We start from the raw sequence: 20,272 nt of genomic DNA, 5'->3' as shown, positions 1-20,272 counted from the left end.
TAAACATAATTGCAACCAACATGTTTTGGCAGCCCCGGGTTTAGAGACGTTCATTACTTGAAGGGTTTGGATTTTACTCACATTCTCCTTCCAAGATCAGGTAGGAGAAACAAGATGAGATATGAACTCACAGTGTTCCTATACGTGCGTACCAACGGCGGCCCTGTTGCCTCAGACGATTCTCCCCGCGCCACGCCGCTGTACAGTAATAGACAATGGCACACACCATGAAGCAGTTACATAAAAGTGGATTATGGACTCCCGTACTCTATAAGATGCTGTCTACTTCAATCTAGCCAGGAAGTCACAGACGCCCCGGCAGCTTTTAGCCTTAGCAACACGTGTTCAGCAGCCCGGCGGACGGTCTCAGGAGTTTGTGGAGAACACTGATATAATCTAATTAAGCAAAGGGAATTAAAAGTGAACACGGCTCACTTTGGATTGAGTTACACCGCTTAATTATTGAGATGAATCAAACATCTATATTACATTGTAGACTAACATCAAAAGGCAGTGGAGTTCAGACTTTCTTTCTTTATGTGACATTTGGGTTTGCTCAGTGGTTCTGCATTTGGTTTCATCTCTCCACAAAATAGCCCTTAATTATTATTACGCTGGTCCGTGGCCAACTCTCGTTGAAAGCGTTTTGATCAGCATTTTCAAAAAGTCCCCCCGAGGACATTTCAAACAATCTGTTGTTTCAAATACAATCCCGTATATTCAAATAAATGGAGATCAAGTACCTTATCAATTGACGGTGCTGTGAAGAACAAACACGACTGAGATGAAGCTAATCTCTGTGTTTTCTGATTGCTGATTGAATTTTAAAGAAAACCAATTCATTTTGCAACTGCCAGACTTTTAACATACAGCGCTGGCCGGAGACAAAAAGCACACGTTCAACGTGACACAAGCTTTTCCAAGCGCACCTGATTTTTGCACACACTGTAACACAGTACACCTCCCCTCCCGCCGTGTTGTGTGTGTGCGTGCGCGTGTGATTGCTCCTCGCCGAGGGAGGCTGACGAGAGCGGCTAAAGGGTGTTTATGAGACTGTTAGCCAGGAGAGGATGCCGCCCTGCAGCTCTCGCCCAAATAAAAGAGCCATTTATTACATCCAACATGACCCTCTCATTACACACAAATAGGAATTAATGAGTGCTATATCGGGTGCTCCCAGCAGAGCGAGGCGGGGCCGACTAAAGGACTGGCGTTAATTACACTGTCCTACATCTCACCCATTTAACACCACCCATCAGATCGCTCTATCTGCAGGAGAAGGAAGATGCCTCGAAGGGAAGGCCGCTCCGGGCGCTGCGAAGAGGATTGATGGCTAAAACTGCAAAAACAGGCAGCGCAAAAAAAAAAAAAAAAAAAAAAAAAAGACGGGATTCTCCTTTCAGGCTGTGTTTTGTTTAGCTGGAGAACACACATCTCAGGTTTGATCTCTGCTGGGTTATCCTCTCCATACTGTACATGTCTTGTTTTGAAAGGTGTGCAGACAAAAACTTCCCACAATGCTCCAAGGACTTGTACTTCCTCCTGACTGTGCTCACAGCCCTGTGTTTACAGCATCAGCTTTTTTTTTTCTTTTTTTTTTATTTCTTTCTGTTTTACTTCACCACGAAATCTCTGATTCTAGCTAATCCTCCGCCGTGATCTCTCTCTTCTCCTCAGCGGAACCTCTGCCCTCCCTCGTCTTGTTCCACCTCCTTAAGCCCCATCCACACAATACACCTACACTCAAAAAAAAAAAAAAAAAAAATTATCATCAAAGATCTCCTTCCATATTTCCCCCTTTTCTCCGCGATTCTCCAAGCGAATCAGACAATTTTACACTGTCTTCCCATCAGAATCGCACCATTCTCTCCGCTCATTGTTTTCAAAGAGGGCTTTAGGTACTTAAAAACCCCGATCGCTGCTTCAGTGATTTTAAAGAATTAGCGAGGTAGCGAGGTGTTACGCAGCTGCTATTTCCTCCTACTACTTGCAATGTTCAGATAGAAAAGACTGATCGTGGATCAAATTATCACCGCTCTCCATGAATTATGTTGAAGTCTGCCTCTCAGATGAAAAGATGAAAAGCTCAATTGGTCATGCCTGACTGTGTTTCATTTACTGTATCTACGTCACAAATTAGTTTTTCATAATGTCTCAGGACGTCACGCGCTTGTAGAAACATTGAAAAACGAAAGCTTTCTCAAGTTCCTGTTGTTGTGCCTGATTAGTTTTTTAAAGAGCCTTTTTTAATTTTTTTTTTTTTTTGCTGTGGTTCACACTGAGGATCTATAGTCAAGGTGATCTGTTTTCATTTTCATTAATTGGTTTCACTTATTGTTTGAGTAGGTGTGGGCGAGACGAAGCCCTGGGAGACTGTGACTGGGATTAGGGGGCTGTACAAACAAATGTGAAATGAAGCTGAAATGACGTGCAGATAAACAATAATAAGGATATCAAACTGCAGGGCCTGATGAGGATCCAGACTCTGATTTAAATGATGTTATTGGAAGCGGGCTCACCGAGATGGCTCTATTTCTGCTCACTCCGGCTCGCGGATATCAACAGCACATCGCAATATGCGCACCTCTATTTCTGAACCCGGGAAATATTGAGCAAACTCTGTCCATATATTAAGTATTCCAGAGGATTATTATAAAGCAACATAAAACTACATTAAATTGTATGTGATCTTAACTTCTTTTCTTTGTTTTTACTGACAAATCAGTGTATTTCCCTGCGTCTGTGGCAACATCTTTCACTGAGCCACTCTGACATGATTGCAAGCGAGAGTAAACAATTACACCTGGATCAAAGTCCTGGAATAATTATATGTCAAGTGCTGGTTAGTAGTAATGTCTGCAGTCAGCTAGAAGAGGGGCGGGCTCTGCTGAGAGACGCTCTGAAATCTCTCTTTCATCTTTTTATACTTTCTCTCCGATCAAGGCACTTTTCAACACACACACACACACTCTTGCATCTCTCTCTCTCTCTCTCTGTGCTGGTATGACACAGGAAGAAGCCGGGCCCTGCAGCCAACCCCGGCGTCCGCACTGAATGCGATTAAGCTGAGCAGTGATTAATCTGGGCTGCCCCATAATTCCTCTTTACCACTTTAATGGATGTTATCTCCCCTCCTCTGAAGGCTTATCTTGCTGATCGGGGCCAAGGATGAAGCGAGGCAGCGGAGGAGAAGGGGGGGGGGGGGGGGGGGGGGTTGGCTGTGAGGAGAGGGAGAGTGTATGTGGATGTGTGTGTGTGTGTGAGGGGGGGGTGGGGGGTGAATCAAACCAAATCCATACAGAGGTAAGTAAATGAATAAGTAAGTAAATAAGTAAGTAAATAAATAAATGCAGGGATTGAGCGAGCTGCTAAGCGGATAAGGCAGATCAGTCTCTGTAAAGTGCTCATTTGTTTTCTAAGAAGACGAGACAAGCCGCCTTCAAAGCCCACTGATACAGTAAAAAACACTGTCAACATCACAATTCACAGACAAACAAAATAAATTATCCAAACTGCTGTCAATAAAACTTCCCACCCCCTCATTGTGGGAGACGGGGCGCAGAGTACACGGCGGCTGGCGCTCATGTGGATGAGCTTCTGTTTTCTTTCTCCTGCTTCCACTTTGTGGCGTTCATTAAATGATGACCAGGTTCCTCTAATATATAGTACGATTTAGCTTCAGTCATCCGCAGCTTCGAAACAAGTTTCCTCAGGTCTGAGTCTGATGTGCGCATGAAAAAAAAAAAAAATCCTTCGGGGTGAAGTTTCAGGACAATGAGTAACTTTGTGAACTTTCTCAACCCGTTGTGTGAGCATGTTCTTATTTGTATGCACTGCCTTTATTCTACTATCACATTCAAAAATAAACAACTACTGTAATATTCCAGTGCAGCTTCAAAATGTGAATATATATGCAACAAATGCACTGAAAAAAAAAAATCCAAGTTTAAGAATGCCAACACAGTCTCTTTATAAAACTTTTACTTACATAATAAACTTCACTGTAAAGCTTCTTCCAAACTGTGTGAAATGGACACTGACGCTCTCAACAATACAAACTCTTACAGCTTATAGAAAGAGACACACATCTGTGCAGGGTTTTGCTTTAGTTTTGTGAAGTCATACTAAATACTTGTAGTGGACCAACACAATATTGAATTATATTTTAAATAAGGAGTAGTAATTATCTTAACTTGACTGTATTTGCAAATATTTTAATAAGCCATCGACAATACAATTTTTTTGTTTCATTAAAAATAAATTAAGTTACTGTTTTTACATATAGGTAAATAAAATAAGTTATTAATCAAAACTCAAAAATTTAATTCTCAAGTAAACTGATGTACTTTAAAAGCCCTTTCAATGAGTTGTTGTGTATCTCAGTGAGTGACAGTGATTTTAAAAACCATTCAACAACACACTCCCTTCCTGATCCAAATCCAAAAAATTAAAGCTTGATTGAAGGACGTTACAAACCCAAACTCAAACCTTTACTTTCTCAGGACGACACACTGACATATGGCTAAAGGCCCTTTGAAGGAGTTATTGGAGTGTAGAAGTGTGTGTGTGTTTGTAAGTCCACCCTCATGTCTGCGTCCTCGTAAGGGAACGTACGTGAGAGCTTAGCAATACGGCGACAGGGTTAACTCTGTTCCAGGCTTTTTTTTTTTTTTTCCATCCTGGCTTCGGCTTACCAGCGATGTTGCTGTGAGATTCTGTCATAGACAAACCTCTGTGGGATTCCATTCAATACTAGTGTACATCTTTAGGTACAAAGCTGCGGGCTGCATTGGCTCCAGGTAACATAAACGCTCCCTTCAAGCCACCGCGTATCTGCCCATGAAAATTCTCTAAAGGGGTTTAAGCATTTACGCAGAAACACTATCAGGCACTGCCGAAAATTCAGCTTACCCTGTTGAATAGGGACTTCAAAGAGAATTGCAAATACCTTTGCACCGCTACATTTTCTCTTCTCTCTCTCTCTCTTTCTCTCTCCCCCCTCTTCTCTTTCTGTCTCTTCCTGCTTCTTTTCATTTTATATTTCCAAACACAAGCCGCTGCGCGATGTAAAATGTATTATCAGTCATATATTTCCTCTTTAAATGAATAATAACAATAATCTGTGAGTAATTTCTCTTTTATACAGCCGAGTCTAAATAGGGCAAAGCAAGCACACTAATAAACAGCTGCGGGTAAACAAGGCCATGCAATAATGAACGCATGGATTAGGCCTCTAGTCTATGTTGTGCGATAAGGAAAAACAGCTGCTGCTATCCAGGTAACAGCACATATTGACTGTCAATGAAGGATAAACTACTGTGCAGCTGCACATTTACTTTCTTCATTCGCACTTTGGACACACCATCCCCACACACACAGACAGCCGGATACAAACCGATCCGTACACACACACACACACACACACACACACACACAGACACACACACTGAATATATGAAAGAACCGCAAAGAATCGGAATATAATATACGCTTAAGCCTATTTACGCCGCACGGAGTTTCACACACAAAACAATATGATGCATAAACGCAGTGTGATTTAATGTAAGAGATAATAAATGGCTTCATAATGAGCAATAAAAAGCCTCTTTAAACAGTTTACTGCTTAGTTCACACTTATAATTAATCTGGGTTCCATGTGTGCATATAAAGTGGGAATAAAAGTCGGCTCAGCTGCGCGCAAGAAAAATGACTGCTGGTAAACATCTGCAGCGCGACTCAACCGCAGCCTCCAAAATACTGCTTCTTTTTTCTCCTGTCTTTCTCACCTGGACCTCGGCATGCAACACACTCCTAATACACACACACGTTATAAAAAAAAAATCACTCCCTAAAATTATTTACAGTGAAACGCACAACAGAAACCATAACATTTATAATGTTTTACAAAGCCATCAAATAAGTGGAGAGGGGATTAATTGCCCCGGCCCGACCTTAAAATAATTATTTTGAGCGGTGCAACTCTAAACTCCAATGAAATTGATACACTTTGATAATTAGATTCTTGGCACTGACCCGCTGAAGTCAATAAAGGTTATTAAGGCCAATTGCTGTCTAAACGCATTACGGGCAGAGTAAACTGTCCGTCGGAGGCCCCTGCTACTCCAGCGCCAATATGATAATCCATTCTCCGTCCTGGGGGTTTCTTCCCCAGCGCCTGTGTCTCCACTCTGCCATACAAAACCAGATTGGATTCGCTTAACCTTTCCAGGACTCTGATCAAATGAGCTCACACAGCAATAACATTTACATTGACCCCCCTCCTCCTCCTCCTCCTCCTCCCCAGCCCTGCTACCCTTCCTCGCCCCTACACACACACACACACACACACCCTCTCTCTTTTTTTAACTCAACCTCTCTGGCTCTGTTCTGACTGTACAGACTATCCGTATCCCTACATCCCTCCTTGCTCTCCTCCTTGGCACGTTTGCTCAATAACCTAATCAGCTATTGATGGCGACCGGGCCGGGCTGTGTGTGATTGCGGCGCAACCCTCCTGAGCAGAGGCAGATTGTTTCCGAAGACCGTTATTATGGCGGAGGTGGAGAAGATGAAATGGTCACCAAAGCACATCTCCACACACACACACACACACACAAACGCACATGCACAAACACACACAGATGCCCGAATGCATGCATAAAAGAAAGCCTTCCATTATAAATCAGAGGGAGTAAATTTTGTTATACATAGAGGCAAGGAGGGGAAAATAGAGAGTGTGTGTATGTATATGTGAGTGTGTGTGTATGTGTGTGTGTGTGTGTGACCAAACCTTTGGAAAACAGGGACTGACAGGCTGGGTGAACAGAGTAGAGGGAAGACATGGCCCCGATACCACTTCCTGTTTTGTACATCTTGAAGTATACAAATGTATTCAACTGAGTGGATTCCATTTATTATGAAAGTGGATTAATTTCCTTGATATGTGTTGAAAAGATTTCCATCTACAAGGCTCGTTCTCCTGTCAAGTGAGGGAGAAAAAGGCGAGGGGAGAGACAGAGATGTGGCGAGATACTGGGAGCGAGAAAGGGAGAAAACAAGAGAAAGAAAGAACATAAAGCGAGAGAGAGAGAGAGGGAGGGAAAGAGAGGAAGACGGCGACAGAGTGCGGTGAAATCTCTTTGCATCCGGCGGCTTTTGAAGTTGTGAGATGAGCAGCCACAGAAGTCAGGAAAGTGACAAATTAGGGAAAAAGCTGTACTGTGCAAGCAGAGCTGCTAAATCAATTAAAGTCATGCCGAGTGCATACATTAACATCAATGGCTCACACGTACACTCCGAAATACACACACACGCACACACACACACACACGCATACAGGACAGAGGGGGAAAGAAAGAAAACAGAGGGAGACGTGCTCATGGGCTCGCTGTCGCTTCTCCCCCACAGTGAAAAAAAGAATAGATAAAAAACACACACACACACACCGATATTTAAAATATTCTGCATAAAGCCAAGACTCTGGGTCTATTGTCGCTCAGACGGTAGCTATTCATTGTGGCTAGTTTAAGGAAATGTCACTATTGTATGATAGCGGCGATAGCGAGGGCCCTGAGGGAGACGGCGGCCGCGAGCCAGCCGCCGTCTAAACGGACTGCAGCACCCTAGATCACAAGGGAGTGTAAAAACCTTTAAGTTAATGCCCTTTCTTGCACCTTCCAGAACCTTCACCCTACACACACACACACACACACACACACACACACACACACACACACACACACACACACACACACACACACACACACACACACACACACAGGAGCGTGCACTCATGCCACACACACTTACCCACACTTGAAGATTATTCAGGAGCTTCGCCTCTTTGTTTCTATCAAGGAACCACGTGAATTCATGAGGTACCGGAAAGAGGCGAGCGAGCAAGTGGACTTGTTTTGTTTCGGGGCTGCCGTTATTTATTTATTTATTTATGTATTTTATCAGAATGTCATTCAAATGGAAGGATGAACATTTGCATGACAACAGGCTGAGGAGCAGAAGAGGGAGCCCCAGGGAGAGACAGTATCCATAAACAGGAGCTAGCACCCCCCCCCCCCCCCCCCCCCCCCCAACACAGCCCTCGCCCTCCACCCCAATATTGCAATATTCTTCACACAGACTAACAAACGCACACATCCCACAACACTGTGTGCTAAATATGACAATAAAGAGAGGAAGGCTGGCTGTTTGTATTGCTATTTTAGCCGGATAAAGCAATAGGCTGTTTTATTGCTACAGCGCCGTGTATAAAACAATACAGCGTGATTTTATAAAATCCTATTTAAAGAGACATATACTTATTTTAAAACACCCGTGGATATCATATTGGACAAAAAAAAAAAAAATAATGCTGTATTAAAACACGCCGTGCAGGCGCACAAAAAAATCTACGCAAATATAAAATGGGAGCCGCGTGCGCACACAGTGGGTCACTTGTATTTTACTAAATTACACTGTGCTGTCAATTGCCAGCTTGAAAATATAAAATATATGCAATAAAGAAATGTGGAAGGAGGGAGGGGAACATAATTTAAATAACTCAAAGTAATTTAAAGGAATGAGTTTTAATCTAACAGCAAGAAAAGAGCACCGCTATCAAAACCTCCAAAAGGAAAATCTATAAGTCACATCTATAAAGTGCTTTTCATCAGCATATCAGAGGTCGATGCATGTATGTAAATATTGCTGGCGAGAGCAATAATGTTGTCTTTCATCACAATAGTGAATCATTCCCTTTATGCGCACACAGGCGCATTATTTTCGCATAAGTTCAATATGTATTTCAGCACAAGACATACTTGCTTTTGTGTGATTCAACATTGTCATTAATTGCAATTTTGTGCCCAAGAATTTAATCTGTGAAGTGAATGCACGGGTAAACACGTGTCGATGCAATTTGAGCTATTAAAAATATAAAAGCACTAAAAGCACATCCAATGTACATCCACATACTTCAGCATATTTTTAATTCATGAATTTGGATGATTTTGGTTTTTCTTAATAAACGGCATCATAATGAGCCTGATGCAATTTTTCTGTGTGCGTGTGTGTGTGTGATGGGCGAGGAAAACAAGAAAAAAAAAAAAAGGGCAGGCGCAAAGGCAGACAGTGGACACAGTTGGCTTTGCCCATTAGAGAGAGACACGGCATCAGAGAGCGAGAGAGAGACCTCACTTTTCACTGATGCCCTTTTCTAAATACAGGTCCGAATCGCACACTTCATCTGGGCCCGGAGGTGGAGCTCCAGATGAGTTTAGCCTCTGTCGACTAACCCTCCTCAACCACCCACCCACACACCCACCTTCCTTCTGCCAGGCTGAAGGAGAGAGAGAGAGAGGGAGAGAGAGCGAGAGAGAGAGAGAGAGAGAGAGAGAGAGAGACTATGACTGGAGCTGAGCAGTGTCGGCAGCACTGTTCTCCTCCAGCCCCTGTCTTTATCCCCGCCTGAGCATTAGATGTGATTACTGCTCAGCGCTCGACACTGACAGAGACAGAGAGCTCCCAGAGACAGCAGGAGCGGGTGAGAGACATCGGGAGAGAGAGAGAGAGAGAGAGAGAGAGAGAGAGAGAGAGAGAGAGAGAGAGAGAGAGAGAGGAGAGGGAGCAGAGAGGGAAAAAGAGGAGCACAGCCTCCTTCGTTTGCTCTACTGCAGCTACAGTGATACAAGAGTGCCCCCTGCTGCTTCTGGTGTCTGGATGTTAAAGGCACACACACACACACATGCACGCACGCACACACATACACACTCTTTGAAATTCATCTATGACAGAGGGACTGTGTACAGAACCCGTCTGGGGGCAAGAGAAAGAAAGTGAGACCGAGCAGGTATCGGTGTGTGTATTTGCGTGTGTGTGTGTGTGTGTGTGTGTGTGTGTGTGTGTGTGTGGCACATATGTACTGAGCAGGGCTGTGACTAAGGTGACTTAATTATGAGTCTGACATTACTAAGTGATTCCTTTACTGTGGTGTCTAACTAATAGCTGCGTGCCCACGTTCCTCTGTAATAAAAACTTCTGCCAGGCTGCGATTAAACACATGACACATCCCTAATAATGGAGGCCAGCGAGAACTTAGACAATCCATCATGTAATTTTTAAACACACCCACCCTTATGAGGAGCTTTTATTGGACAGCAGAACACTTATGTAGTTTGCTTAAGAAGCACAAGCGAAGGCATGTCGAGCATTTAGAAAGGTGAAAACGCTTATTATTACATGACAGAGTGCCTCCTCTGGCCAGGAAACTTCGCCGGATATTGGGAAATTGCACGGCTTGGCATGAAGTTTGTAGTTTTAAAACTACATCTCGGTCAATGAAATATAATTTTGATGAAGTATGTTTAACACACAGTATATAGTAGTGTGTACAAGTGGGCTGAAACCTCTATGACGTGCAGTTACTTGACCTCTGAGGGATTACAGAGTGTGAGTCCGGGCTTACCATGGTCTCCATGAGCCTCCAGTCCCGCTCCAGCTGCTCCATCGGGCTGCTCCACCAGCTGCAGAAGCGGGCGTAACGCTGGCCCTGAAACCAGTACTGCCGCAGCCACTCGAACTCCACCTGCACACACACACACACACACACACACACATACACACACACACACACACACACACAGGCACGGAAAAGACAAAACTGTTACAGAGAACTATCATATAAAACTAGTGAGGGATTTTATAGTCCGATGATAACAGATTTCAGTAGCTCATGATTTTGCAGGCTGAGTATCAGTAAAGTACACAGTGAATAACTACTTCAAATATAAAACACACACACACACACACACACACACACACACACACACACACACACACACACACACACACACACACACACACACACAAATGAGTACTTCAATGGTAAGTCTTTCTAACATTAAAAAAAAAAAAATAAATACAGAAACTTCCCCATAATAGTATTTTTCTAAAATAAAATATTTATAATTTTAATTAAATTACAAGAAGGCTACTACATACTTTGTGCAGAAATGCTCTGTCATTATATGAAAAACTTTTATTTGTATGACAATACCTATTTTAAAAAAGTGCAAATATACTTTAAAAAAAACAAAGATATCCGGCCTTCCAAACTACAAGAAAAGGAAACTAAGACAAACAAATGACAATGACAATATATTTCTAATGAACCCTTCCATTCACTGGAAATCATAAAAATAATTTCAAAATGCAGACACTACATGTAAAAGGAGAGAATTCCAGTGACGGTCATCGGCACACTGACGGGATGAACAGATCACGGTTTCCGAACGAGGAAACACACAGACGATGTTTGTTCAGACACAAACACCTTCCAGCGAGCACACCTGAGAGCTCCGCCCTCTTCCTCCTCTCCTCCGTCTCCTCCTTCCCTCTCCTCCCGCTCCGTCTGGAGATGACAGTCTCTGCCGCCGAGCCGCTCCCCTCTCCTCCACTGGGAGTGTTTTTGTTTCCTGCTCTTTTGAAGTGCTGATTTAATCCTCGCTAGGATGCTTGGCGTAGCCAGGTGTAGCCTATCTGCCTCTAAATGTGTCGTTCCGCGTGTACGTCCGTGCGCTTGTGTCTGTGCCGTTTGTGCGTCGCCGTGTCGGTGCGAGGGGCTTTGTTAATGTCTCTGCATACAATTGCCGAACGTGCATGTCAAAGATTGCCCCAATTGCCGCCAACATAATCGTGCGGCGCGGAGGCTTGCCCTCCCCCAAAACGTCCTACAAAGCATCATCCAGCCAAAACAATGCACGCTCCATTTCACACTGACGCAGACAACTGTACGACAACAAAATGCAGTTGCATACAATGGTGTGCATATCAAACGGGACGGGGGGAACTATTGTTCCTTTTCTGAAAACTATTTTGTTTATTGTTCCTCAAACAGAGCATTAAACCAAAGTACACCGCCGAGCCTTTTCACAGATGGGAACGCGCAAACAGTTGCAACAAGGTTTCAGCATAATAATTCTGTCTACGAGCTCCCAGAAAATTGAACAAAAATAAAATGGAAAAAATGCATTTTTGGATTCCAGTGTTTTTCCCCATGAATACATCTTGTACATGTTAATCCATTCATAGGATGCAGATGTTTTCAGCCGGTCAGTGGCTGGAATGCAACTCTGTTTCCATAAAATGGAGATACTGAGCTGAGGCACGGCGTCCAGACCAAATTTTAAAGGAAAACACAAAGGTTTGGATTGTTTTTCGATTGGTTGTTGTTCTGCTTTGAATGCCATTTTTTTTTAGTATGTGATCAGAACATATAACAAATTTATATTTTTAATTACCTTGATAAACTAAGTATTTGGTCTGTAAAGGTTCATATGTCACTTCAACTGCACCAGAGCTGATGGAGAAACCAGGTCCTGTATTTAGAAGGGTCTCTGACCAATGGCAGCCTTCTACTTCCAGGTGCATTCGCAACACTATTAGAACGGGGTTTGTTTCAATCTGACCAAATCTGGAAAATCATGAAACAAATGACTATTAGAGGTTCGTTTTAAACATTGGAGTTCTTTGTCAGAGCATATTCTGATTTTTCCACGAACATAATATCTCAAAGCAATCAAATTTGGTCAAACTGTCTTGGAAAAGTGATATTTCACAGAGACTTACACCCACTTACAATCATTGTCATCTATGACCAAAAGTTTAGTCAACTTTTTTTCAAAAAAAACAAAAAACAAAAAAAAAAAACAACGAGTACGTCTACCTTCAAACGTTGTGTTAGTGGGACTCTGAAATCAACATTTGAACACTTACATTCACTTCACACCGTGATTCTGAATCAGAATCGTCTTCATTGTCATTGGAGATCAGTGAGATCCCAAATGTCAATGTGTGAACTTAAAGAGGCATGAGAGGCATTGGGACATGGACCCTTAGCATGAGCAGTAGTTTGTCTCTCAATCTGCAAACCAATTTGAATCAGTTGAATCAAAAGGCTCAACCCAATAATTCTTTGTAGCAGGAGTTAATCACTAATTTTAAACTATTAAATTGTTAGTTAACAATAACATACTGAAGTTAACGTTCCATTAATATGTTAATTGTTTGGTAAATGTCAGACAGGCTGGATTTTACTCTAATGGATCATGGTTCAGCTGGAACTAATGCTTGAAATAATAATAGATACTAAGTAGTTCGGAAAGTATTGGGTAAAAATACTTAAATGACCCATTATTTGATCCTGTAATATAATTATAGCTTGGTTATAGATTATAGTTTTCATACTTTTGGAGGTCTAATAGGTTATGCTGCAACTGCTGCTGGTTTTACTGCTCTGTATTATGAAGCAGGCAACCTATCATCAAGCCCCCCACCCCCTTAAAAGACAGCAGAACTATTTACACAAACAACCTGAGTGAAGTCTGTCTTGGGGAGACGAGACGCTGTGCACAGAATCATCCTGCCATTTACTTCCCAAAGGCTCTGATCACAGCGGGGATGACATGCAAGGACTGGGGCATGTCAGGGAGAATACACAGCCAGTGGCACTGCTCAGCAGCCTCTCAGTCACTCCATACAACCCGCCCTTCAAAGAAATGTCATCCTTTATGGTCCCTTCAACACACTCCAAATCCACTCCCCTTCGATCACTAACAGCTCAAACACACAACAAAGCCGGCAGCGCCGATATCGGACGTCCTTTTTCTCCCAGTCTGTCCCTCCTTCTATCTCTCTGATTGTCTGCCTGTCCTTTAGTGAGAAGAAACCAACCTGTGTCTCTGCTTTGAGCCGACATGGCTGCCCGTCCCCCGCCGCGCGGGCCAGCGGCTGCCACAAAGCAGGCCATCTGAAGCGACTGAGGAGCGCCGGCTACATGGCATTTGGAGTCTGGCCACCCAGCTGAGAGTTACCAGGCGGGGAACTCTGACTAAATGCCACCTATCCAGGCAGACAGATCGAAAGTGTGCGTGAGAGCGAGAGAGAGAGAGAGAGAGAGCGGTTGTTAGGCCTAGCTTTTTCTCAGAGATGGCGTTGGGGGAGCGAGAGGGGAGCTGGTGACTCCCCTGCGGCAGTCGCTGTCATCTCTCCAGGTGATGGACACACTAACTACACATTAGCCTCACATTAGTCGACTGGCCGCCCACCGCGGTAACTCCGCAGCTAAAGCCGAGTAGACCCCCCCTTTTTTTTTCCCTGAGGTTAATGAGGCGCAATTTTTTTTATTATTATTTTTTTTCCACACCTTCACGCTATTCCCTGAGCGGGTCCAATCAATTTCCGGGGCCCGGACCCCGAGGTGAGAGCTGATGAGAGTGTGATCGATCCCACTCTGCCGTCCTCTGTTTACCTTTCTCGGCCTCCTCACACATCAGCCAGGATAACTGGCGCCCCCAGCTTTCTGCGAACCACCAGGCATGCAATTTACACTCATCATACACTTTTCTGACTGGTCATACAGCAGCCAGATTACACTGTACATGCACAGACTGCCGCATACATTTCAATTCATGAAGGTTGTATCTTTATTTAGCGAAGCAGTCAATGAAGAACCAAACGAATAAATAACATTACTCAAAAAGGGTGATGAAACTGGTGAAGGCAGCAGGAATAATAAGCACAAACTGCTCTATTTTAACAAGATGACAGTGAGATTCCTTCTTTTGGGAAAGTTGTTTCGAATGCAAGCACAGAGCCGAGAGCCTGGGGAGAGATCTCGGTCCACAAACACAGGCGAGTGGAAGGTCACACACACCTGCTCCGGCACAGTTTACTTTCTGACTGAACATGTGGGAAATCCTCGTCCCTCCCTTCAATATTTACTGTAGGAGTGTGGAGGGGGACTGGCATCATTAGAAGGGGTCCCTCAGGGCACTCTGTCACACACCCACCTGGGATGTGACACAGTGGCTTTAAATGAAACAAGACACTTGTGCCTGGGATTAGCATTTCAAAGCCAAACGTGCTCAACTACCCCCGCCACGTAAGACAGGAGGTAAGATTAAAAGGAGACAGCGAAAGGAAACGCGCTTAACAAACAGGTGGGATCTTCGCCTTTCCTCATTTCTGTCTCCGTGTCCCATCGCGCCCCGCTTCAACCTGATACCCCGCCGCCCTCCATCGGCGGCAGACGCGCCGTCTTATCGGGGTCGGTCCCCGCCCCGCAATCCCCTCAACAACCGGCTGTGTTGTACGGCATGTGTGGAAACGTCAGGCGCCATGAGCTCCGCTGCTGCTGTTTAGCGGTTTTTAGAGGAAAGGCCCACAAGGCGCCGCTCGGGTCAGGCTGCCTGCGCGTCTCAGCCTTGTTCGCTCCTCGGTCGTCCATGTCAAACACGACCCGCGCAATATGCGCCCACCAAGCGTCGAAGCAGGCCGCCATCATAAATAACTCCGCCAACAATACATCATTTAAGTGGGTGTTCTGCTCTTGTGGGCAACTCCAAACAAATGGCCACATCGATCATTGCGAATGCCAGGTAGGCTGGAGCCTCTGAGAGCAAAACCCCCGGCCGCCCCACCCCCACCACTTCTTAGTTAAACACTCGCACAAACATACACCTGCTCTATTATAAATAGCTCCCGGTTCTCCTAAATAAACCTGCCTTGCCCTCCTGGTGGGGGCCTATACTCGCTAATCCTGTGGTGCTATGCGGCAAAAAAACTAGCAGGTGTTGCTAGCTCAACTAGCGCAGCAGTTCTCCCAACACAGACAGCCCCATTGTTTGGCAGTGCTGAATAATTAATATTGTCTACAACCTTTAAACAACCTTACGTCAGACTCATCTGTCACGGCATCCTGCTGAGAGGGCTCGGGCGCTCGCGCCGGCTTGGATGTGCACTCCGGGCCCAGGGGTGCGAGCGAGGGGGGGAGAGGTGAAGTGCTATATTAACTGTTGGCCCGCGGCAAAGCTAACGCAGGAGGCCGGCGGCTCCGCGGACGGCCCCTCACGCTCCTCTTGTCTTGACCTCACTCCATCCCTCAGTACACCAGGCCAGCATCAGTCATTGTGCCGTTTGTTTAAAAAAAAAAAAAAAAAAGGGGGGGGGGGGGGGGGGGGCTGGGGAGGGAGAGAGGGGGCACGACTCCATCTTTAGAAAACATATGGGGAAGCTATTGCTTTACGATCCATCACAGGCCGGGACAAATGAGAACAACCTGGATTTCATATTGTCGGCATTTCCCTGAGCGGAAACAACAAGGTAAGTAGAAGGTGGATCGCTGGTTAGCTCCCGTTCTGCCATTTATGGAGCTTTAACCTGCTGTCAGGCGACTCCCACTGTGGGCCACAAAATAAAATCGCACTGCAATTAAAAAGCAAAGCCAATGTTTTTCTAAAGTAATATTCATTTAAATTTAAATTTCAGTCAAAAGTGGCAGAGGATAAATTGCCAAAACTGAATATCCTAAAAGAGCATGAGAACAAAAAAAATAATACTTTTTTTTTTTTTTTCAAAGTGCATTTAAATGAGAATAAAATCAAAAGTTTTTGGTCGTCTTTTGGGCTGACTGTCATTTGGAAGAAAGCTGAACTTATAGATGAATCATCATCTACGTCTGTCTCCTGGACTCTATGCAAATAGTGTGCAAATTTGCATGATGTAAAACACACAAGCGCATGTTTGCCTTGACATGCTAATGACTCTTTAATTAGCTCTCTTTAAATCATCTAAAGTGTTATTAGAGAATACTTCCTGGTATTCTAGAACAAGTTTAGCGGATGCTGTCCGGATGAAATCTCGCTGTGTTTACAGATGGTTCTCAGTCGTGTTTAACCTCTTTGGAGCACCAGATGGATGAGGATTACAGCATCAGGACCATTCAGATCGTGTCCGCGAGGTTCCCAGTCACGCACAAATACATCAAAACTTTTGAAGATTGGCAACGCTGCAGTCAAATTTAGTTTGGAACAAATTCACAAACGGTGTTGTCCAGTCTCATTTTTGAAGCAGAAAAACAAAAACTAACACCGGTCGAATCACGCAAGGTAAGAAAAGAAAGCAAAACAAAGTGAAATGAACACAATCCAAAGGTGGTGGATGAATTTGCACGTGCAGAGGTGCGTGCCCCCACCTCATTGTGAATCTCCTCACAGTGCTGGAGCGTCGTCGGCAGCAGGGCCAGCAGGCTGTGGGAGCCCGTCTCGGGGTCAGTGTGCAGGTTGGACAGGGCCTCCTGGCACCGCGACTGGATGTAGGTCAGGGTCCCACTGGAGCACTGAGGGGAGCGAGACAGAGCCAGCGCACACAGCTGAGAGCCGGGGTTCATCCAGGGGCCTGGACATGTTCCGCGGAAGACAAGGCCAAACGGGGAAGCTGCAGCCGTGGAAGAACAGCTCCCGGAATGCGAGGAACTCATTAACATTGTTCAAGGATATGGATCATTTTTTTGTTTATTCCATTAAGTTTATTCACCTTTTGTTTAAAGTTTGAAATTAAAATGTTTTCTGTCTCAAATGGATGTTAAATGGGTTGTAGGAGCACGGTACTTTGCTCCAAACAACACAGCTCTTTACCCCTGAAACGGCTCCTTCCATCCTCCTGAATGAAACCGGAGGAGACTGTTGGCACGGCATACGGCATTTTCACAACACATCGGAAACACGGCGGTCTCTGACTTCTCACCTCGGCCACTCTGTGCGTGGAGCTGAAGCGCGCGGCTTCGCCGGCAAGGACGCAGTGCTGGTGTGTGCTGTTCAGGTCATCTGGCGAAACACAGTGGAGACAAAATTATAAGAACTCGCCAACAATGCCAGTGAGAATCATCAAATAAAGAGCAGGAGGGGGGGAGAGTAAACACCAGAAGAGACAGGAGTGTAAATCTCATTTTGATTGTGTGGTTTTGATTAATTACGATAAAGAATTGAGCGGACCATAAAAGGAGAAGGAGAGATTACAATGGAAAAACAGATGAGTGAAGCAAACGCGACAAGTAAATCATCATGTACCCTCAGACAGATCGCGCTCGGTCCAGCACCGCATCAGATAGAATGAGCAGCATTGTACTATAATTTTAATTACCAAACAAAACCAGATCGCGCTCAATCTGTCAAGATGGAAGAGCCATACCAACAAACATTTGTCCAATATCACACAAGCTTTACAAAGAGGCCTTACTGCTGTTTCCTGTGTATCCCTCCATGTGTTTCTTTGTGTGTATAGATGTTTCTCAGCTCTGCCATTATTTGCCTCATACCAATAATTAATTTAGCCATGACAGAGCTGTCATTCACAGCACATGTGCATATTTACACCCGCCTTGAGCAAGAGTACACCGGCTAATGCCCGTGATTTGAAAGTCAAACAGCCAAATGCTTTGGGAGGAGGATATTATTGTTTGGTGGGAGGGAAAAAAAAAGATGGTGACAAACAAAACAACTTGCCGGTGTTTTCTTCACCCTGATGAGATTGTGAAGGATTAGGTCTCTGGGCAGAATTACTCTGCGTCTTTAAAACTGTTTATATCCAATAACAAATTATCTCCATCAATCTGCTCTTTTCTTGGCGCGTCTGATGCGTCAGTGGGATCAGGAGGGAGTAGAGGCAAACTCGATAACTGTAATAAATATTTATCTTTCTTTCAACCCCTGTGCCTGCTGCCACTTGTCCTCCTTTTCCAGGAAGCAGGCTTTTAAATATATTGGGTCAACTCTTTTCTCCAGTCCCCCCCCCCCCCCCCCCGTGCATTGGGAGCTGGAAATCTGATTATTGAACAGGCCTGGTGTCAAGACTTGCATTGTTCTTTTTTAACCACTGAAATTCCATTTGGGTGGAAATGATGGTGATTCAATTTGCCTCCAGCAGCTCAGACATTAGCAGTTCAAAAGGGCCGGCCGCCGACAAATGGTGCTGAAAATACATTAAGGTGTCTGTGGTTATACACCGTCGTAGTTTCCCTTTTAATACCACAAAGCTACTTATCATACGGTGTGTGCCACTCGAACACAGGTAGCGTATATTTTAACGCTCGGTTCAGTGGCGGCTGTGTGTGTTTGGGACGTTTCGGGGTGGGATCTCCACCCTGGACCTGCGGGTGCGATGGTGTGCTTTGTTGCGCACGCGACTCGGAGCAAATTTATAGGCGAGTGCATATGTTTGTTCATTGTGCCAAGTGTTTAATTCAGGTGGACCCAACAAAGCGACAGACGGCCCGAGGACGGCGCGAGCCGCCGCTATCGTGGCGGAGCAGTTGGCCTCTCAAGGGCGTGCTCACCAAGTGGAGCATAAATCCCCACTGATCCGCGACAGTCAAGTCCCATTAGAATGGTCTGCACAACAGCCCATCACTCTATTATCATGGCTGGCCCGAAACTGACTGTTCTATTGTAAATCTTATCCAGCTAAAGGAGGTCGGCTTCAAGCCCTGTCAAGCTGAATATTAGGTACAGACACTGCTGCTCGCAGATGAAAACATAGCTTCTTCAAAGAGGCAACGTCAGGAATTCATTAAAACCTTTCCTTTTTCTGACTTGTTCTTGGCCTATTTTAAACTATTCAACCCAATTTCATATAAAGAGAGTATAAATGAAACTGTAACACCTAATCACAGGAGTTATGTTCCTTTTATAGAAAGTAAAATGCAAACATCGAATTTTTAATCTCATTTAGTCGACATCGTTTAATTTCTACCTCTAGAAATCACTATATCTTCATTTACGCGCTAGTTTTTTTTTCATTATTTAAACCATACATCCCAAACAAACTGCTCGCTATGAATTGACAACAGACAATAATATTTTGATATCCGTCTTTTCTTAAAGCTACATGTTACATGCTGAGATTAGAAGCTACATGTGAAGCTTTGGGAAACATTTCTCTGCAATTTTAAACACAATTAATCTGTGCTTGGAAAACAAATGTAAAAATCAATATTGGAAATGAGCATCGGTTGATGACCCAGTAATCAAACCTTCACACTCCTGACAGATGATACGACTTCTGAAGGAGTTGTTCTGTTTGTTAAAGGAGCTTAGAGCTTATGGAGGCAGACATAGGTGAAACTAGATTGCAGAGGAAAGCAGCTTATAGAATTTACACATTTTCTGGATACTGTCAAAACAGCGATTGCTCAGATTCTTCTTGGACATTGATTTTTTTCACAAAACAATAATCTCAACAGTACAGGTAGTTTACCTGTCCTGCACCTGTGAAACAGAGCCCTGCTTTATTCATCCAGATGTGCATGTTTCATTGTTTTGCCTTCAGTCTATAGGATATTTTTACTAATCCTTTCCAAATCGACAATGAAATGGACAGATTTCTTCAAGACTGGTCAGAACATTTGATTTTTTTTTTTTTTTTGCCTGCTAATAGAAATACT

The 20,272-nt window shown here is 44.2% G+C and overlaps 1 protein-coding gene across 1 annotated transcript in view; it reads right to left on the bottom strand.

The window, feature by feature from the left end:
- The window catches only part of fto (FTO alpha-ketoglutarate dependent dioxygenase), a 128,274-nt gene that overhangs the window by 76,197 nt on the left and 31,805 nt on the right, over positions 1–20,272 (bottom strand). Inside the window, exons 6-8 of the mRNA XM_030094142.1 lie at positions 17,578–17,657; positions 17,027–17,170; positions 10,460–10,579 (exon numbers count right to left, since the gene is read on the bottom strand). Coding sequence (XP_029950002.1) covers positions 10,460–10,579; positions 17,027–17,170; positions 17,578–17,657 — 344 coding nt within the window. The remainder of the gene's footprint in view (positions 1–10,459; positions 10,580–17,026; positions 17,171–17,577; positions 17,658–20,272) is intronic.

Source organism: Salarias fasciatus, chromosome 1 (assembly GCF_902148845.1).
Source record: "Salarias fasciatus chromosome 1, fSalaFa1.1, whole genome shotgun sequence".
Taxonomy (NCBI): domain Eukaryota; kingdom Metazoa; phylum Chordata; class Actinopteri; order Blenniiformes; family Blenniidae; genus Salarias; species Salarias fasciatus.
This window is presented reverse-complemented; position numbering and strand designations above follow the sequence as displayed.